General features: G+C 35.8%; 3 protein-coding genes across 7 annotated transcripts; 1 reads left to right on the top strand and 2 right to left on the bottom strand.

Annotated features, from left to right (window-relative positions):
- Positions 1-12: 12 nt before the first annotated feature.
- Positions 13-13,060, bottom strand: ofd1 (oral-facial-digital syndrome 1). Of its 2 annotated transcripts, none has more exons than XM_015395707.1 (22): positions 12,799-13,060; positions 12,510-12,713; positions 10,118-10,186; positions 10,014-10,038; positions 9,825-9,932; positions 9,590-9,726; positions 9,329-9,502; positions 8,658-8,764; positions 8,461-8,580; positions 7,337-7,410; positions 7,153-7,244; positions 6,853-7,042; positions 5,251-5,381; positions 5,043-5,154; positions 2,787-3,461; positions 2,552-2,702; positions 2,362-2,453; positions 1,322-1,450; positions 1,021-1,169; positions 774-941; positions 613-683; positions 13-324 (listed from the first exon to the last, which is right to left on the bottom strand). In XM_015395707.1, exons 1-22 carry the CDS (start codon positions 12,892-12,894, stop codon positions 279-281), a joined length of 3,120 nt encoding a protein of 1,039 aa, XP_015251193.1. In that variant the 5' UTR covers positions 12,895-13,060; the 3' UTR covers positions 13-278. The 2 variants fall into 2 exon arrangements, with proteins under 2 accessions (XP_015251193.1, XP_015251194.1); XM_015395708.1 differs by having other exon boundaries at positions 254-324; positions 2,787-3,308.
- Positions 13,061-13,251: 191 nt separating this feature from the next.
- On the top strand, positions 13,252-15,688 carry trappc2 (trafficking protein particle complex 2). 2 transcript variants are annotated; one of them, XM_015395705.1, is made up of 5 exons: positions 13,252-13,319; positions 13,549-13,676; positions 14,510-14,654; positions 15,337-15,422; positions 15,499-15,688. In XM_015395705.1, exons 2-5 carry the CDS (start codon positions 13,584-13,586, stop codon positions 15,595-15,597), a joined length of 423 nt encoding a protein of 140 aa, XP_015251191.1. In that variant the 5' UTR covers positions 13,252-13,319; positions 13,549-13,583; the 3' UTR covers positions 15,598-15,688. The 2 variants fall into 2 exon arrangements, with proteins under 2 accessions (XP_015251191.1, XP_015251192.1); XM_015395706.1 differs by lacking the exon at positions 13,252-13,319 and having other exon boundaries at positions 13,377-13,676.
- A 919-nt stretch (positions 15,689-16,607) lies between these two features.
- On the bottom strand, positions 16,608-19,176 carry LOC107098186 (ras-related protein Rab-9A-like). Of its 3 annotated transcripts, none has more exons than XM_015395700.1 (3): positions 18,808-19,097; positions 18,425-18,499; positions 16,609-18,209 (listed from the first exon to the last, which is right to left on the bottom strand). In XM_015395700.1, the coding sequence occupies exon 3, from the start codon at positions 18,168-18,170 to the stop codon at positions 17,562-17,564; it is 609 nt and encodes a 202-aa protein (XP_015251186.1). In that variant the 5' UTR covers positions 18,171-18,209; positions 18,425-18,499; positions 18,808-19,097; the 3' UTR covers positions 16,609-17,561. The 3 variants fall into 3 exon arrangements, with proteins under 3 accessions (XP_015251187.1, XP_015251186.1, XP_015251185.1); XM_015395699.1 differs by lacking the exon at positions 18,808-19,097 and adding an exon at positions 19,110-19,176 and having other exon boundaries at positions 16,610-18,209; XM_015395701.1 differs by lacking the exon at positions 18,425-18,499 and having other exon boundaries at positions 16,608-18,209; positions 18,808-19,099.
- Positions 19,177-21,213: the final 2,037 nt, after the last annotated feature.

Genomic DNA, 21,213 nt, shown 5'->3' with positions numbered 1-21,213 from the left:
TGTACATGACATTTGATTGTTTCAAAATGAATGAACCAAAAAGTGAAGAATTGTCACTGAATCACCAGGAGGACATCAATCAGTCGACCAATCAATGAGCATCATGTCCGACTGGAAACACAGCTCAATGGGCCTGATGACTGTTTTTATGAAAATAAAGAAAAAAAAAAAGTTTGAAGTGTGTTTGTTTGTTTTATTGAACAAAGTTTTACAAAAGTCAAATACATAGGTTGATCAAAAGTTACAATCCAGAACGTTGGTTAAGCACATGAGATGGCTCACCAGAACTCATCATCTTCATCCTTCATCGAGTATGCTGCAATGCTAGGAAAAACAAAGAGTTATTAAGTACTCAAGGGACAGAAAAAAAGCATTACCCAATAAAGACGTTTTTTTTTTTTTTATTGGATTAAAGTTATTCTCAAGCCAATGACATTACAAAGATATCAGGAGATGAGGAACCACAAAAGCATTTTAACATTGCTGGGATTTCATCATGCGGCACTGCTTTTATTAAAGTCTTCTGAGGTGACTGCATTACTGGTGGATTAGAAAAGTTTTTTTATGCAATAAATTGTGTACTGTTTGAAACTCTGGCTTTATTTGTGTTACCTTTCATCTTTTTCTTCAAATAAACTCTTATCCTCTGGGCTCATCCCTCCTTCATCCACTCTTACAGAGGTCTAAAAACAAAAAACAAAAGTGAGGTTAGAGTAACACATACACATACATGTGTTAAATGTGATGCTTTCACATCTGTGGTTGGAACTGACTTTCTCCTGCTGCTTCTCTCTTGCTTCTAGTACCATCTTCATATATTTTTCCAGTGGATTTTCTTCTTTTGGTTCTTCCTTGTTTTGCTCATTGTCTTTTCCTTTCCCAATGTCTATTTCCTCTTTTGTTTCCTCTTTATTTTCTGATTGCACTGCCTCTTCCAAAAGCTGGATAGGAAGAGATGTTCTCACTGCACATTTCAAATAAACTTTATCTTAAGAATCAACGTGTTGGGTTAACAATTACCATCTCCTTCTCCAAACGTTCCAGTTCTTGCTGCTCTCGCTCCTTGGCCTCCTGTAGCTCCTTCTGCCTTTTTTCCCTTTTCTCTTTTCGCTCCCTTTCCCACCTTTGCTCCTCTTCTTCCTCGATAGATTTATCTAAAGTCTCTTTTACTTTAAGAGGAAAGTAGAATAAGGTACATTTAGGATGCAGAAAATGAGGAAATGGACTGTCACAGTCAGAATGATGGCATCCAATATAAAATGACTGCATATCATCATGGATAAACCAAGATCAAGGGTCATTGCTGGACATGTTGACTCACCAGCCTGAGTTTGCGAGTATGTCGGGTCTTCTGGGAGGTCCTGTGGTTGGGGGGTGGTGGGCCTTTTGGGGGCCTCCTCAGAGAGAGGGACAGCAGTGTCCGGGAGAAGCTCTGGAATGTGGCCGGACTCTGGAGGGAGATGTTGCACAAAGAGATCTTTTATTTGCCACCATAATGCAACAGAGCCAGAGAACTGGCACAGAATACATAATCAGCTGTCCTTCATCTTCTCCATTGTGCAGGGCTGCTGAAAGGACATACTGGGGGCCAGATTCATACCCATTAAAAAGCTGGAAAAAAAAACAAACCCTGAAGTCTGAACTGTCAAAGTGGTACATGACACCTGTTACAAATCACACATCTTTTGAAAGGTCCTGCTAGTGGAAAGTAGAAGCTGAAGATGAATACAAATCTGGAAAGACGACCCTTGCAATGGGGACCCTATGCAGCTTGTGGCAAAAGCTCAAAGCCTCTTCTTATGACTTTTATTCAGCAATGGTTTGCATGTCACCATTTTCCTCTGAAGTCCGGATTACTAGAGTGTATGACAAATAGTAAACAGGTGTCCCATCAAAAGGTTGCTCTGTTGATTTAGTTTGTTTTCTAACAAACGACACAGACCTTAATATAACAGCTGCATTTATACTTAAATTAAATGGCAAACCAATGGACTCTAATTATTAGAGGATTTCTCCCTGGCCTGTATTTATGTCTTTAAAAAATAGTTTAAAGAAATGTACGTATATATTGTCTGTTGGGATGGAAAGTGATGTTCAATTGTTCTCTGTGTTAAAAGCAGCAATGTGTTTCTGTGGCACATCTTTTCCACATATGCTACAGTCAGCAGAACTCTAGACAGTCTTTAAATGCTAACATATGTGATCAAATCCATCGCAAATCCAATTCAGTACACTTATGATTGAAGGATCACATCAGATTAACAAGAACTCATCTGCTTCTTTTGTCTATTATAAACTGGGAGAACATTGGTAAAAAAAAAAAGAAAAAGTCATGACATTACTGTTAATGGTCCAGAATACCTTGCAATTCTCCTGTTAGATCTTCAAGGTTTATCTTCTCTGGCTGTGGGGAAGACGCTGAGCTGGAGAACACAGGCTCTACCTTCGGTGGACTTAAAAGAGGCAAGGGCAAACGGGACGTTATTAGAATTCATACCCATAATGTAAAAAGTAAAATGCGTGTCCTTGTCTGAGCCCCAACAGATGGTACCTAGATTGGTCCCGTGCTGTGCTCCTGTGTTGGGGGCTGTGAGGCGGACTGAGCTCAGAAGAGTCACCTGGAGTTGTGACAGAGGCACGGAACAGTGTGGGTTTGTCAGACAGTGGTGTCTGGGAGAACGGCATCAGAGAGACAGCTGGTTCTGAGGAGGAACAAAGTCTTTTAAACTGAAACAAGGAGACATATTTCAGAGAAAATTTTAAACTTAAGCATTTTATAAAGCTACCTTCTGAATGTTCCTTGTGAAGTCTCCCTCTGGAGGAGGATTGTGGGCTCCGTTTGGCTGAAACCGACTGTTTCTTTTGACTTTGTCCCTCTTTAAGAGACACAGGCTCAGATAAAGAGTTTGGACTGTGGTCAGAGACAAATAAGGCTTGAGGCTGTTCATGGACTGGTGGCAGGATGTTTCTGGTTTCATTAGATGCCATAGCTTTGGGTTGAACATAATGAGGAGTGAGTTGGTTGAGTAACGTCTTAGGTTTGTGGCTTGAATAGTTGTGTGAATCCTGGTAGTCTTTTTTCCTAAACAGGGAGCTGGGGTAGAGTGAAGAATAGGCTTGCTGTGGGGAGAGAGGCCTGGGAGAGAGAATGGTGTGTACTGCCCTCTGCTGGTATTTCCTGTAAGCTTCCTCTAAGCTTTCAGCTTCCTTCTGCAGTTCCAGGACTCGAGCCTTTGCTTCTGCTACAAGCTCAAAGTCGGAGTCTGGAGAATCGTTCCAAGGAGACCTGTGTCCTCTGGATGGCCCACCTGCTTCACAAACATCATGGTAACTCGCCCTGGGCCTCAGCACAGATCCATCCATATAGATGTCAGGTGGAACCAGCTTGTCAGCGCTGAGCTCCAGAACAGAGCGATCAACAAGAGAGGGCTTCGGGTTACGCAGCACTTCATTCTCCAGAGCTGCCATTATTGATCGAGTCACACAGGAGGAAATGAAAGAGGAAAAGCAAACAAAGAGGAGGATTCAACACTACTACAGAAGACCACCACCACATTCAAAGATATTACACATGCAAACAACTACATCTAAAACAGTTACTTCCATTTTAGAGTAGAGGTCTTTCTTGGTGTAATGTTCCTACAGAAGTGTTCATATCCCTTTGAACTTTTTTACATTTTGTTCAAACAACCACAAACCTTTCACACTGGAAAAATTATCTAGAAATAAGAAAATTCTTAAATTAAGTGTATTTAAACTTGATTTGAGTAGGTAAATTAGATAGTTTGCCAATGAAATCAGTATTTTTACTCTTAAAATAAGATAATTAGATAATATTCACTTGAAATAAGAGAATGCCATTGTCTTTTCTTATCTTAAATCTAAATTGTCTTGTTCCATGGGCAAGATGTCTCTTTTATCTCCTCAATTCAAGAACAAATGCACTTATTTTAAGAAAAAAATTACTTATCAAGATTTAGATTTTTTGCAGTGCATTTGCATTTAATTGGGATTCTACAGGACCGACCAGCCAGTATTGTGCCCTCTTTACTCTGATGTCTGTGTGTATTTGACCTGAGTAATAATCCAGCAGTTCTATGAATGAGGTATATTAGTGAACAGACATGTAACAGAAGGTGAGTTGGTTTAAATGGAAATATAAGGCCCTCAAGAAGAATGCTACACATGACAGAAAGCTAATAAAGCAAATCAACTAGAACACACCATACCCATCAAGAAACCTGTTGCAAGCATCATCTCGTTTTTGTTAAGAAAGATGCAGGAGAATTAGTCATAGTATGTATTAGAATGGACTGAGCCACATGAAGAGCAATCCAAAAGGAATACTGGTTAACTGTTGTTGGATCCAGGAAATGGCCAGGCAGGGACCAATGTGCACTGGGCGGGGTGGCCAAAAACTGACACCTAAACCACTTCAGGGTTAATTTATACTAATCACGATGAACCTACATGTATATTTTTCAAATAAATCACTGAGCTGTGCACGTATTGATGCATAGGTATTATTTAAATTGATTTCTAGTTATATGTAATATATGCATTAAATATGTTGAGCAGTTGATCTTTTTCTTTAATTACATAGAAGACTCACAGAGACAAACTCTTCAACATAAAAAATAAAAATGAATTCTTAATAGACCATGAAATCTGTATTAGCTCTCTTTAAATGTATGATATAGTTGTGAAAATTTAAATGTTGTGTTTTTGTAGGTATTTTTTGGTTAATATGCAAACTTTAAAACGTGATATTAGGAAATTCCCAGCTGGCAGTTGTAACACTCTAATCTAAAATATTATTTGGATTGAGCCATTTTGCAAAGAACAGTAAGAAAAAAATCTAACCTCTACATGTTAAAAGATGGAAGAAAAATAGTCCTTCAAAACGATCGAGAGGGAGAATATTTGAAAGCTGATGAAGAAAGTAAGTCTGTTTAGAAGGAGTTTATAAATCTGACAAGAAAACTCAACCAAATCTAACCTAAAACCATGCAGACACATATTACACATACACCACATACTACCTTGCTGTGTGTGGCGAAGCTGGGTTTTGATCTCCTCTACATGTTTGGCCATCCATTCTGACCTCTTCTCACACTCTGTCAGCTGAGCTTTCAGATAAACACATTGCTCCATCTGCCAAAACATTAGTATTTATACCAGAGACACAAAAACTATTTTGTTTCAGATAGTTAGCATGACCTATCAGTCATGTGGCGACACAGGACTCACCTCCCTCTGAAGCTGTGCTTGCAACACCTGTTTCTGGTTCTCAAACTCTACTTCATCCAGTGTACGAGTGTTTTTCAGTCGGCTAAGCTCCGCGTGCAAGGCAAGCTCTTCTTTAGATGGTTTCATCATTTCTAAGGAGAGGAAATTTGGTAAGTATGCAAAACTACAAAAATCTCTTTAACCTTTACACAATCTTTTCCTCGATACAGCAAGAAACACTCATGCATTTTGTGTGATAAAATCAACAATAAGTAGCATATCATTTTAAACAGTGGGGAACGATTATACATCTTATACATCTGTTATTATACATCTATACATTATACATCTGTACTGGACATGGACAATACAAGCACCTTAGTTTAGTTTTGTCTTCAACTTAATGATTCTTTTTGCAATAACTATAGCTAGCTCTTAGCTATAGAAAACATATTTATTGTTCAGGAATAAGGTCTTAGCTCTGTTACACTGGTAGCCTAGAAATCGACATTTCGTTGTCAAGATTCACCTTGTGTTTTTTTTTTTTGTACAATGTCAATAAAGGAAGTCCAAGTCTATCTTTTTTCTAAAAATCTTTTCCAGGCACATTTCTCCCTGCCAAGGATGTGCCTTTGTACAAACACGTGAGTTGGAACAGTAAAAGCACTATTAGCGAATATCTGTCACAGATTTGCACATCTGAGATGTTTTTCCCTATTTTTTTTTTAGGCTCTACCTGGCTGGAGAACATGTAGAAAGACAACTTAATTTATCTGAGCCAGAGAGCATCACCACAATGTTTCAAAGGGGATAGGATATTTTTGTTGTGGCTATAAAAAGGTCCCATATCTGGAGTTTAACTGATATGTTTAAAGTTTAGGATACAAGTTTAACATTGAACCTGTATCTTTTAGTCTCACTGATGCTTTCAAGCCTTCAGATAACAGCTTAAATAATTGTATTATACATACTCTGTATATTCTGTCCTGTTGGATCATGGTACAGTGTGAGTGTTACTTCTTCTAAGAAGTCTGTTGCTCTTTTGGTAAATAGAACTTCCTGTCACTTCACATTTGATTTCCTCTCCTTTAGGAACTCTCAATCCAAGAAAAGAGGCCCAACACTGGTTCAATGAAAAAAAACAATCTAGAATCTAAAAATAAGTAAAAATGTCTGGAATTAAATGTATTTACCCTTCATTTAAGTAGGTAAATAAGATGATTTGCTAGCGGAATTAGTTTTTTACCTTTAAAATAAGACAATCAAACAATACGCACTTGAAATAAGTCATTCTTGTTCCATTGGTAAAGTGTCTCACCTCCTTAATTTAAGAAAAAAAATGCACTTATTTTTTGAAAAAAAACTACTTATTTAGATTGAATTTTTTTGCAGTGTATGCCAGGTTCAATTTTAGGGCCTTGGGCAGAGACTGGGGGAAGGTCCTAAAAGTAATGCTTCATAGCCCACTGACTGCAGCCACAAACACTTGGAAGAGAAGCAAGATTGTGTCGATATTTATTTACATTTTCTGACTAATAAGATTAATTGTAACAAAAAGAAAAAAGGAAAAAAAGGAAACAGGTGCCATTGACACTCATTAGGAGCGCAGTCGTCTCTCTTCACCTGCATGGAGCCGTTTGTTCTCTTCTTGTGCCTCCTCCAGCTGTTTCTGAAGCAGCTGCTGCTGTCCCAGCAGCTCTGCTTTCTCCATTTTCAGGCTGGAGTAGTCGCTTGTACTCTCCAATCGTTCCTTTAAAAGCTCTTTCTGTTGAGTCAGTAGAGATATCTGCTGCTGTGCGGTTTCTAGCTCAACCTGGCAAAGCAGAAAAATGGAGAAAAAAAAAGATGAAACGTTTAAAGAAAGGCTAAAAAAAAAGAAAAAGAACTTAACTTTGACTATGCTAACAGGATGATATTGTTTACCTGCAGTCGTTTCAGCTCTGCACATGCTCTTTGGTGCTCTTCTAGTCTGGCATCAATCATCTCTGACTCCTTTTGGATTCGGGCTGTTTCCACTGGAAAAATAACATTATGTAAACACAGGGAAATTATTTGTTTTTTTTTTCCATCAAATTAGTCATAATTCCATAAGAAGTCAAATTCCTGCCTTTATTTCTGTTCTCACTTTCCGTGAGTTTTTCTGTTCTTTTAAGAAATTCCTCCTTCAACTCAAGCTGGTACCTGAAATTATAGAAGGACAGAGATCAATCAGTGGAAAAAGACAAAAAAAAATGTTTAGCATGAAGTCAAGGCAATGATTCTCAACACTATAATACAAAGAGGTAAATTTGGAGCTGTCCCATAGGTGTTATGTTACCCTGCTTTATATATTAGTTTAGATGCATTTTGGTATCAAAGTATTGTTAAAACACTGACTTGTGTTAAAGTTTATATTATAACAGTTGATATAATGTTCTTGGGTTTAAAAATCTGATCTAAATAGACTTCATTACTTTTTTCACATTAAAAATATCACCAGATCCCAATCTTGCCTGGACGTGTTGTTTTGGAGAAACTGTTTCTTTCTTCATGTCACCCCCCCAGTTTCACTCTTTCATTTTCCTTTCATGTAACAGAACTTTGACTCAGTTGGATTTTTGAACAGGATAATGATCCCAAACATACATTGAGTCAGACATTGTCAGACAGTAAACACATTTAAGTTCTAATAATAAGAGTAGTTAAATATCAAATTGGACAGATAGAATTATCCAAGAATATTTTGATGGCTACAAAGTAGCTGTTGGTTTCTCCACAACTTGCTAAGCGACATGTTTCCAGATAATAAAGGGGTGTGTGTAAACATTTCAGCCTTTAAGCATATTATTATTCATTTATGCATATTTTTATGGATTTACCGGTAATAGAACCCACAATAAAAACATGAGCATCAGTCTTTTCAAATTTTCAAAAGGCATCAATTCGTATGTTTTCTAACCAGTCCACAGCAAGAAAATACTAAAACCCCTTAATTTTCATGAAATATATGTCAACATGTATTATGTACTGTATGTAAACTTGAACTGTTTTTATTTTATTTTACACATTCATGCATGCTTATTTTTTGCTGATAAAGAAAATGATGATTAATTATTCATAAAAGAAAATATTATTACCCAACTTAACCAAACAGTGACATCCTTCGGTGATAAAAAAAAACTGACCAACTTAAACTTAGGAGCTACTTTTGGTTGGACGAAATATGATTCTTTTTTCTAAGATGGAAAATACCTGGACAGCTCAGTCTTCAGCTTCTGGTCGTACGTGTCTTCCATCGTCCTGACAGCTAGTTCTCTTCTCCTTAACAACTCTTCAGAAACTTTCACCTTCTCCGCATGAATTTGACAAGAGCTTATATTTGATTGAAACAAAGTTAAGATTCAGTGATTTGGAAATAAAACAAAAAACATCTTTAAAAAATATCTTACTTTTCAAAAGCCTCCATTCTCATCCTCAGCTCATTGTCTCTGCTGCGTTGTGTTTCGATTTCTTTCAGCAGAGACTGTCTCTGCATGTAGATGTTTTTTTCTTCAATCTAAGGATAAAACTCCCCATCATTAACGACATGCAAGCATTGATAGTCAAAGATATGGAACAGAATTGGTAGTCTATAAAACATTTAAGAAGAAATTAAGTTTTCCAGATGTCAGGACGTTTTAAAATAACTTCAGATGAAAAAAAGTCAACAATTTCTTTATTTAACCAGAGGAAAAAAATTGTAGAAGTGATCATAATATTCTTATAATCGATTTTGAAAAGCCTACGGGAAGTCCCCTTTAATCTCAGCAAAGGTCAGTGTACAAGGTTTTCATAATGAGCAGCCTACTCATGCTAGTTGCATTGTGTTGCAGTTTATAACTGCCTAACCTGCCGTGTTGAATATAAACACTGCATGATTAGGCTGATAATATAGCTCGGTTTATGGCTTATCCAGAATCCCATTTTACAACTATCTGTGCCTGACATTATCAGTGGTAATCAGATGTTTTAGAGAGCAGCAATAAATAAATAAATAAATAACAATGCCAAGGATTTTAAGTGTGTAGAGAGAAAATAAAAACAAAAACAGGGAAAAACAAGTTAACTAGCTACATTTCACCTCTTGCTGTTTTTGCAGCCTCTCGATGGCGTTTTTCTCTCGCTCCATCAGTGCCTTTGCTTTCATCTCATAAGTCCTCTCCAGTTCTTGCTTCAGCTTTTCAAATTCCTCATTAAACTTGGATTTTTCCTCCATCCTCACCTTTGCGATTTCAACATCTTTGAAATGTTTCAGCTTAAAAAAATGGCACAATGTCAAAGCAGAGAAAATGGAGAAACAACCCAAATGATTAAATGTTATCCTACATGCTTATGTTAATACCTTTGTTTTCATTTCTGCTTCCTTTTGTGCCTCAATCTCTTTTTTATATGCTGAAAGTTTTGATTGTAGTGGGAAGATTTTGTCTTCACCCAAAGCAAGGCTCTCATACCGTTTGTCAATCATTTTCATCTTGTCAACTGAACAGAAAAGAAAAACACTGTAATTAACACTAAATAATATGTGCTTGAAAAACTAACAACCACACAAAACAATCTCAGATACAAATTTATCATACCAAGGGACTCTCCATAACTTGCTAGGCTGGTTGTCTGAGTATCTACATCATGGCGGAGGCTGTGTGTTGAATGGTGTGCCAGACCTGCCAAAAGGCTGAACAGGAACCCTGAAAGACACGACCTTCATGCTAGCAAGAAGACTAGGATGTAGAAGTAGTTTGAATAGAAGAGAAAAATACTGAACATACCTTTATCACTGTTTTCTTTATTTTGCTGTTAAAATTGATATTAAAATTAGAAAATGTATTTTTTTTTCTAAATTCATTGTATAATAAATCACTTATATATTTACCACAGATGCAAAAATTGCTGATGAAGGACTTAAATTAAGAATGCGAAGAAGGTCTTCTTTCTTGAGAATCTGACAAAACAGAGCAAAAAGTTTTTGTTTTAATTTCCATCTGCAGTTCATTGGAATTTTCCTTTATTACAAGAACAAACTTTGATGTATTTTAGCAGGATTTTATGTAAAGGACCAACAGAGTGGAGCACTTGATTGTAAAACCAGATAAAATTATGCATGGCTTAAATAACTTTTTTTTTTTCCAAACAAAAAATATACATGAAATGTGCTTTGCATTTGGAATTAGCCCTCAAGTCAAACAATAAGAGAAAGACCTTTCTTGCAAGGCTCTTTTGGTATAAGTCTCTCTCAACTTAGCTTTTTTTTTTTTTTGCAAATAAATTAGCAATTTCAACGCAAAAAAATTCGGTCCTGTTTGAGACTTTAACTGGACTTACCTGGGCCGTCCTAACACACAGTTATATAAATTTCCCTGTGGGTAGCTCAAGTATTGTTTTATATCATCAGTTTTAGATTATGCATTGTCCTCAGCATTAAGCCACCACCATTTATTTAACCAGTATTAAAATGTATTTTTACTGCTTTTCAAATGTAGCCTGTGTGTCAAATATAATTGTGAAATACTCATTCGCCTTTTGGATGATGAATGAACAACATTTGAGGACCAGAATGTTCACATTTTGGACAAAGAAGAAACCATTTATGTTAAGAGAGAAAAACCAACATTAAACAGAGGGGATGGACTCAGGTTTTATCCCTCAAAAACCTACAACCAAGCGATAGAGTTGATTCCTTCAAGTTATCATCTCAACCCCCATCACTATGCAGGTGACCAAAAGATCTCCGTTCAATTTGCATGTTTTCTAAGCCATAACAAGGCTTTTGTTGGGCTACTCTATAAAGCCTGAAACTAGGGTTGTCACGATACCAAACTTTTCAACTCGATACCGATACTAAGGAAAATATTCGATACTCGATACCATTTTCGATACCACAAGAATAAAAACTCTAAATTTCAACAGAAATATTTTGATTAATAATTAAAATACAATAAATAAAGAACAATATTTTGAGGTTGTTTGCTGTGCACAGTATTAAGCAAGCTTGAAAAAAAACTTACAAAATTAAAATTAAGTTTTCCTTACTTGGATATGCTTGGCACACATAGCAATGACACTAGCCAAACCGGTTAAGAAGCAAACAATGAAAAGTGCACAGAATTTTTCAATCCCACAGTTTTCAGAAAGTGCATTTTCCTCTATTCTGCACATTAGATGAATGACTGTTAAGGTGCCACTGGTGGTAGCACTGTATCGATACTTTTGAAAATGAGTATTGTATCCGGATACAACGTTTCAGTATCGATATTTTTTTTAATAATCGATACTTTTGACAACCCTACCTGGAACTCAACTCTATTCCAGACATTTTAAATTGTGAAAGCTTTCCGGACGGGAAGCGAAACATCTTCAAACTTGGAAAACAAAATCCAGTGGGTTATTTTTTTTTTTTACTTTTTGGAATGACTATGACCTGGATGACTAAGAATCTTCACCAGCATAGTGAACAACATTCCTTGAAAATGTTCAAAGCTTATAAACATTCGGCTTAATCCAACTTAAATCTGTTCTTGAACATTATTTCTGTATGATAAACTTTGTTCTTTTTTCCCCCAAACAAATGTATTATTACAAAAAATAGTTGTATTTAAACCGGAATGAAATCACACAAAGGTGGAGAATTAGGAAATGTATGCACTGTATTTTCCCCCCCCAGAACAATCGGCATAAAGATAGGCTGGATAGAAATACGTTGAAATTAGAGATTAGGATTAGCTTTCATCCTCACCTTGTCATTACTCAGACCACTCTCGGGGCAGAATACAGAAAGTGTGTATTCATACCCTAAAGTACGGAGGTGATCAGCCACCATNACCGACTAAACCATGCAGTACACGCCTGCAGGCTGTCTGGGGCCCTGGTATGGCAGCACGACTTCAAAAATGTTAAGGGGTTTTTTTTTTTTTTTTTTTTTACTTTTTGGTATGACCTTAATGACTGAGAATCTTCACCGACATAGTGAACAATATTCCTTGAAAATTTTAAAAGCTTATAAATATTGGGCTTAATCCAACTTAAATCTGTTCTTAAACATAATTTCTGTATGACACAGTTTGTTCTTTTTTCCCCCAAAACAAATCTATTATTACAAAAATAGTTGTATTTAAACCAGAATGAAATCACACAAAGGTGGAGTCCATTGCAGAATTAGGAAATGTATGCAGTGTAATTTCGTGTATTTTTCAGAACAATCGGCATAAGGGAGGCGCATACATACAAATACATGGAAAATAGGAATTAGGATTAGCATTCATCCTCACCTTGTCATTACTCAGACCACTCTCGGGGCAGAATACAGAAAGTGTGTATTCATACCCTAAAGTACGGAGGTGATCAGCCACCATACTGTTGCAGGCTGAAAGTAGAAGTGTCTCAGATGTTCCATTTAGTGGCACTGGACCTGGATTTTGTCCCCTTGAAAGTGGATGATTTAACTCCTGAATGAGCTGATTCCGCAGCTGCACCTGATCAAATCCAAAGTAAATTAAAAGGGAAAAGATGTATGACAACCTGAATTTCAGTGACCACAACGAGGGGAATTTGTCTTACTTTAAGTCTATCGAGGACTCCTTTGTTTTTAAAGGTTCGATAGAGTCTTTTCCTAAGTTCTTCTGGGGATAACGAATCCTCCTTAGACGAAGACATAACGATAAAAAAAGAAAACCCCACAATATTTACAAAATATCAGTTTATCTATCCTGAAAGCTTTACTTCCAAATAAAAAAATAATAAAATAAAATATTTAGTTTTCTTAGCTGTTTATTAAAACTCCGTCCCTACTCCTTTTAAAAATATGGACCCCAAACATTTAAATTCGCCAACGGAAATTCTGCACTGCAGGCGCACGTCTATGACGCCACTGATTGGTACCATTGTTTAATATGTATAATAAATGTATATTAAAAATTCCTAATAAATTATACACGTTTCCTACAGAACTTGTTTAAAAGTTAAATTATAAATGAGCCAAAATATTACGCTAACTTTAAATTTAAGGGTAACTTGTTTTTTTTTATGTCGTCATCTTTTTGCGACAACAGTTTCAGTTCTCCAGGAAGTGGAAATAAAAGGTAAACAAAAAAATCGGGTTATTTTACTGTAACATGCACGCTTAATTCTCATAAACAGTTTTAATCTGGAGTATTTTAACCTTAGCTACAAAAACCCGTTAAAGAATCTATTGATATAGTTCTATAGCTATAGACCTGTTAGCGTAGAGACTGACATTTTGCTTATCTGGGTAGATTTAGTCATTCATTGGATTTTGCGGTAGATTAAATGATTTTTGACTGATTTCAGAGCATCTCGTGGTTCGCCAAGAAGACATCTATACAATGTCGGGAAGCTTTTACTTTGTAATGGTCGGACATCATGACAACCCTGTGTTTGAGATGGAGTTTTTACCACCTGGGAAGCCTGAATCTAAGGTATGATGCTTACATCGCGAAAATTAAAATGCAATCTGTCCTTTTTTCGAAATGTCATCGGTAAGGCTCGCTGATGTAAGCAATAAGATTTAGGTACAGATAATGGAAAATCAGCTTATAGTGGCCGTCAATATATATATATATATATATATATATATATATATATATATATATATATGTGTGTGTGTATGTGTGTGTGTGTGTGTATATGTATTTTTTTATATTGTATAGCATTCTGCAGTCAGTTTGCAAGTTAACAGAAGTTAATTCTTCTTTTTTAAAACATCAATAATGAAATTTATCTACTTTTCAATAATATTTAAATTTACTGAGATGTAATCAATAGCAAACATGCAAAACAAAATAACCTTATTTATGGCCTTTCTTGGTTTTAGTGAATTTTTGCATCAACTCTAAAAAGGCAAAACAGAAACGTTTTGTTATGATTTATAATCATTTTTTATATAAATGCTATAAACTGTTCAGGTATTTTATACATTTTCCATTTTAAAATTCTAACCCCCCACTTTACAAGCCTTTTGCAAGATTAACAGCAGGAATCACTACTTATTGAAAAGATAGCAAGATTAATTCATAACAGGTCCGAGGTCCTGATCATATGCCTTAGTAAAATATGATGGTTTCTGTAAAAAAAAAAACGTTGAAACATGGATAAAGCTCTGTACCTTCTATAGTTGGGCTAACCTGTGTTTGATTGGCAACATGGATAGGAAATGTGACCACTTTCTGTTTTAGTTCTGTGTTACATGCATTATCAATAGCAATTATTTGATGATGATCTTTTTTGAGAAGACGTGTCTCATTGATTACAGGACGACCACCGTCACCTTAACCAGTTCATTGCACACGCCGCCTTGGACTTGGTGGACGAGAACATGTGGCTTTCCAACAGCATGTACCTGAAAACTGTGGACAAGTTCAACGAGTGGTTTGTCTCAGCCTTCGTCACAGCAGGACATATCCTTTTCTGTATTTTCTGTACTTTATTTGTTTACGTTCAATATTTCAAATCACATTTATTATTTGCACCAACACATTCAGTAACTAGTATAAAAATAATGTTCAGGTTAAAAACTGCAAATATCCATTTCCAACAAGTAAATGGAAAAATGAATATAAATTGTGCTTTTTACTGAGAAAGGACTCAAAATTAATGTGATATAAAAAGCTTTTTTTCTGAAATAAAAAGTTCAATTGGTACTTTAAAACTTAAAAAAAACAAAAACAAAAAAAAACTGGAAGTTCCTGCAAAATCATTGCATCTTAAGTGCCTGTTGTTGATAAATGTATTTCTTTTCTTAAAGCTAGCTTAAATGAAACAATCACTTATTTTCAGTGTATTCCAAATTGACAATTTCTTTTTGAAAAAAATAAGTTTTAATCAAGTTTATTCTAGTTTGGATACGAACCTTTAATAGAAAACTGAAAGTAAATTAAACGTTTTGTCAGTTTTTAAAAGGTTTTTATGTCTTTAGAGATATCCCCTAGGAAGAAAATAAATGTCATAGTAAACAAACTCTTAAATATTGTCTGTTTTCATGATAATAGCTTCATTTATTTTGTAGTTGTGAAGGTTGTCTTTCCTTTTATATTCATGTGCATCATAATTTCCTTCTATTTCTTTAATAACCTTCCATACAAATTAGATTCATCATGCTACATGATATGCGACAAGAAGATGGAATAAAGAACTTTTTTAACGACGTTTACGACTTATACATAAAGGTGAGTCTTGCTCTGTGCGGCCGCAGTAACCCAGACTTTGTAGAGTTGATTGTCTCAATATATTTTTATCTTCCAGTTCGCAATGAATCCTTTCTATGAAATCAACGCACCAATCCGCTCCACTGCATTTGAGAGGAAAGTCCAGTTTCTCGGAAAGAAGCATCTCCTGAGTTAATCAGACGATGCTAAGATTTGAATGTTTTCTTTCCCTTGTATATATCGAAATATGCGTGCATGATCTGTTTTCCTGTCGAATAAAAAGTATTTCCCACAAGAAAATTGTATGAAGTGTTTTAATTTCTAATGTGAACTTTGTTTTATACTTAAGTTTTTTTCTAAAAGTACTTTCCACAAGGTGTTCACAGAACCAACTGAGACTTAAAGAAAAGAAACTTAAAGAACCACATTCTAGGATACACTCAGATTTGTCGTCTTTTATAAGTTTAGGGATTATTATAGCATGAATAAGATCATTACAGCACAAACAAATTAGATATCTACCATAATCACTTTAAGTTTATTCATTAAAATCAAAAATGTACTTCTCAAGCAGTTAATCATCCGACTGCAAAACAGGCTGTTTAGACAGTTGTTTTATAAGCCACTAATGAGGCCCAAAAAATGTCCCAAAGCATCACAGAGGTCAGCAATAACTAGTTATATATGCAACCATTTAAAAACAATAAAAAAATACAAAGTGAAAATTCTTTCCAAAATTTTGTCATTAAACAGTGCATATTTGGCTTTTATGTGTGTGTCTTTGTACGTATGTAATGATGTGATGTAATTTTGATGCCTATCTTGGCCAGGTCTCCCTTGCAAAAGAGATTTTTAATCTCAATGGGTATTACCTGGTTAAATAAAGGATAAATAAAAAAAAAATAAAAAATTTTAAATATGTTCAGTGACCATATAATTTCAGTAGTTTAGCATTTCATAGCACTAAGTTGCGGCACATCAAGAAAATATTTTGAGAGACTTCACCCATGAGGGTTAGGTGTCTGTGTAATAAAAGGTTTATTGATCTATTGTTAAAATAGTGTTTAGATTGGTGGAATCATTTTAACGTCTGATTAATGAGCCACAATCATAGTTTAAATATTACACTCTTAGCACACAATATATGAATACATTACATTTGAAAATATATTTAGTTCTAACAATTTACAAAAAAAAATAGATGCCTTTTAATAAATATTGAAATGCATTTATTAGTTTCACATAGTTGACAAATTATTTGCAGGATCGATCTGAATTTTGACCCATGATGAAGGCCATTACAACATGTATTCATTTCAGTGAGTTAACTTAATGATAGATTATCTTTAAAACAATCAAGTCTGTTTAAAAACAAAAAAACTTTAAAAGGAGGCATATTTTGTAAAGAATGCAATAAGAATTAGTCTATAAAGTAAGTCCAAAAGTGTATTTTTATATTAAAAGGAAATAAAAAATATTTCTTTTCAATTTAAACATCAACTAGATTAAAGTAAAACAAAGGTTTGCAGAAACTTGAAGGTTCAAAATTGCCATGCATGTTACGCTTTTAAGTTTATTTCAAGCTGGAACATGTTCTTCACTACCAACGAAGCCTTAATTTATTTATAATGCAAGTACATTACACAGTGTTAGGGGGTAATAATCAAAAGTCTCACGGGTTAGTTTTCTAAAGACGAGATTTAAATATTTCATAATCATTAGAAACATGGCTAGTGGATGATACAAAATTTATCTCAAGTTATGCAGTTACAATCTACTGAAATATCAATGAATATTCTGCAAAACTTACATTTGGGAGTTAACATGTTAAAACCCAATAATATTTGCACTCTCAGATCTAAACATGTCTTTTTCATTATGACATAATGAAAAAGACATGAAAACTGGATCACTAAGTATTTTAATGTTTAAGGAATGTCTTAATTGTTTTTAAAATGTGCCAAAGATAAATCAATACATCAGTGGACAGGTTTAGTGTTTCTTCCATATTCCAGGCAGAAGTCCAACAGTTAGCATCAATGAATCTTGAACTAATCAGAAGAAGCCAGTAGCATAATTAATGACTACAGCACGTAATCCCTACACCCTGAAAACATGAGAGGCATAGCGGAGAATTATTAGTGATAGCTTCAGGGATTTTTATGAGCAGCAAGCAGTAGCAGAGCGGGGTTTTCTATGGAGTTTCACCGTGTCCGTGGGGATAAGATGATCTGCTTTGTCATCTGCAGCCAAAGCTCTATGCACAGCTTCCTCAAAAGCTACTGCTACATTGGTAGCGTCCTTGGCACTGGTCTCAAAATACGGGTATTCACCATTTTCCTGGCACCACAGCCGAGCCTCCTCTGTAGACACCTGCCTCTCTGTCACGTCGACCTTGTTGCCCAATACCACAAACGGGAAGTTCTCAGGCTCTTTGACATCAGCGTAGTAGATGAACTCTTTCTTCCAGTTACTCAAGTTGAGAAAACTCTGGTTATCATCCACGCTGAAGGTGAGCAGGCAGCAGTCGGAGCCACGATAAAAAGGAGTCCTGAGGCTGCGAAAACGCTCCTGGCCGGCGGTGTCCCAGATCTGTAGGGTTACCTGATTCCCATCCACTTCAAGGGTCTTGTTTAGGAACTCAACGCCAATGGTGTGGAAGAGGTGGGCGTCGAACTTGTTGGTGACGTAGCGATTCATTATGGAGCTCTTTCCAACACCTCCATCACCAAGCAAGATGACTTTAAGCAGGGACTTCCTCGCTGTCATGGCTATTCACTACTTTTAACACACCTTGAACGGATTTACCTGAGAGAAAAATAAAGAATCATTTTCCTTTAAAAAAAAATTAAATTTCAAAAACAAAACAATAGTACAACATCATCAAAAGCTAATTTATCTGCATGACATAACTTTTAACTCACTGAAATTAATTGCAAACATAAATTATTTTAATTGGATAAGCCAGTAAAAAGATAATTTTTATAGGGAAAAAAAAAGTATATATAAATATTCAATCTTACCCCAGTTTAAAGTCTTTTTCCACAGATTCAGATCATGTGCTGTTTTGTCACAGTTTTTGATCACATGCTCATTTTCTTAATTTTGATGATGGCAGCCATATAGAAAATATATATGAAACACAATGACAAGCAATTATTTTACTGATTAACAAAAGCTTCAGGGCAGAAGTTAGGAATAGAAAGAAACAGTCATTAACACGATAAGGCCTGGCGTATCTTTACAGCCAATAAAAGCAATAACCCACCGGCTTCATATAAAGAAAAATAAAGATGATTATGGCTCTATAAGCTAAGTGTTTTTAGGTTTAGCTAGGCTAACTGGAGAATAAGTGACAGCTGGAAGTAGGTTAATAAACCAAATTAGCTAGCCTGGCTATACTTACCAAAAATGTCCCTCAATATGCTTCGCCGGATTAACAAAATAGCTTCTAAAACAATAGCTGATAAAATATATTTGAAATATTAAACTAAAAATATTAGGTCGCAGCGTTTCCTGGTTAACTCAGAGGCTGTGCTAACAACGCAGCTAGCTCGCTAGATCATGTGATCCTAATAGAAACACAACGAAGGCTACATTAACAACACAAGCCCTACGAATTCTGCGCCTTTTATTTATGATTATTTCTTTACGAAAACGTTTAATGCCACGTTTATAAAAAAATTGACAGCAAAACACAATTATTACCATTTGTTATCTTCCTAAATTCACTCCGATGGCAAAGAAACCTCTTACCGTTTATGTAGTAACCATGTTTTATCACTAGATGGCGGCATTTGGGTAGTTTTTGTAAAGTGTTTCGTCACTATAAAAAGTGTTCAAACCCCTTCAATTCTTTCAAATTGTGTAAGGTCACAAATGTAAGCTTTAATGTGTTTTATTGGGAGTGCGTGTGATAGATTAACACAGAGTTACTCTTTGAGCAAAAACAAAATCCTGCGCTACTGATTCCCTCCTTAACACATAATTGGTAATCAGAGTCCATCTATATTCAGTCTGAACTCTGCATAAAAACAATTCAATCTGAAAAACTCACATGAAGAGAAAAGACAATTAAGATAAATTTATTGATAAAATTACTTGGTCTTTGGCGCTCAGACCTTGGCAGGAAACATAGTGCTGAATTTTGATAGATATGCATGAACAGGAGCAAAGAATAGGGCTGTTTCCCCCCCAGGCCTGAAACTGGTGGTGGAGTGGAGATAGATGAAGTTGGTCAGTCTATAGACTGCTGGTTAGTGAGACGGTATGCTGTGCTTTATGGGGAGATCCAGTGCTGATACTAGAGCTTCACTCAGGGTCCTGGAAGATGGAAGTCCAGTTGGATAACACAGGTTGAAAGAACCTGTCCATGATGAGCAAGCATGAAGCGAAAGTGGAAAGGAAAAAATCCCCATTGGGAAGAAACCTCTAGCAAAACCAGGCTCAACATGGACAGGTTGAGAGAACCTGTCCATGATGAGCAAGCATGAAGCGAAAGTGGAAAGGAAAAAATCCCCATTGGGAAGAAACCTCTAGCAAAACCAGGCTCAACATGGACAGGTTGAGATGAGACAGGGGACACTTTAGCTACATGGTGGAGGAGGGGCTGGAGGTGGGTTAAAACTGTGTCATCTGAATGAAGGCATCGCCGCCTGCCCACAGGAGCAGACAAGAGCGGATCGGAGGCCTTTTAAGATGAACTTGATGCCGATTGGCTTTCGTGGAGGTGTGGTTCAAAGCTGATTGGCTGTCGCAGGTGGATATAGGAGAGCAATGAGTTTTCTTTAGTTGAACTTTCGCCTTGAATCCATTTGCTCTAAAGTTTCTAAGTTGCTTGTTTTTTTTTAACATTAGTGAATAAGCCATAGTAATACTGAATGTGTATGTTTTATATTGTTTAAAGCAATTGATTCTGTATTTTGTATATATATCTATTTTGTCTGCACCATCAACACCTAATCAAATTCCTTGTATGTGCAACCCTACTTGGTTCTGATTCTGAGATGCTTAACAGAAAGATAAATGATAAAACTGTGCATTATTTATTTTTTATTTAAAACAACATTCTAAGTTTTAAGCAATCCTTTAATTTAATTTAATCTAATTTAATGGAAAAACATAATCATGCATTAAAACACACACACTCCTCCCAAACACACTCACACGTGTCTTGTTTTGCCTACAATGTGGGGGAAGTATTACATGCAGGAACGTACAGCCACATATGGGACATTTGTTAGGTATATAATGGTAATAGTTAGCCTTATGGTAAGAGTCTAGGCAAGGCCATATAAAATTAATTGAGGTCAATGAAATGTCCCCATATGAAATGAAAACAAAGCTGTGTGTGTTATTTATTTTCAATCAGATAAAATTGGCGAGCCCCAGCCCAGAGGACTGAGTGAACTGATTGATGGTGACCCGACCGGTCGCTAGCTGTGAGGCATTGAGTGAACATTTGACAGAAACATTGAAACGACTGGAATATTTCTGTTATTTCTTTTTTTTTTTTTTTTAAAGCACGCAATTTTGTTTATTTGTAAATGTGGATCCACAATTGTTCACTATATTAAATTCTACCCTTTCTTATAGACATGGTGTGCTCTCCTCTGTTGTTGCTTACACCTAGGCTCCCGTGAATTTAAAATGTTCTGATCAGGCCCCACTTTCTTTATACTTGTGTAGTGTTGGTATCAGTCATCGAAGTGATTAACATACTTACCATCTACTATTATCAGGTGTAATTGGAGTGACCCTTCTTGTGGGTTACACAGTAAACCTGTTAATTGCATTTAATCTATATGTCCCA

This window comes from Cyprinodon variegatus, unplaced genomic scaffold, assembly GCF_000732505.1.
Source record: "Cyprinodon variegatus isolate N-32 unplaced genomic scaffold, C_variegatus-1.0 Scaffold754, whole genome shotgun sequence".
NCBI lineage: Eukaryota > Metazoa > Chordata > Actinopteri > Cyprinodontiformes > Cyprinodontidae > Cyprinodon > Cyprinodon variegatus.
This window is presented reverse-complemented; position numbering and strand designations above follow the sequence as displayed.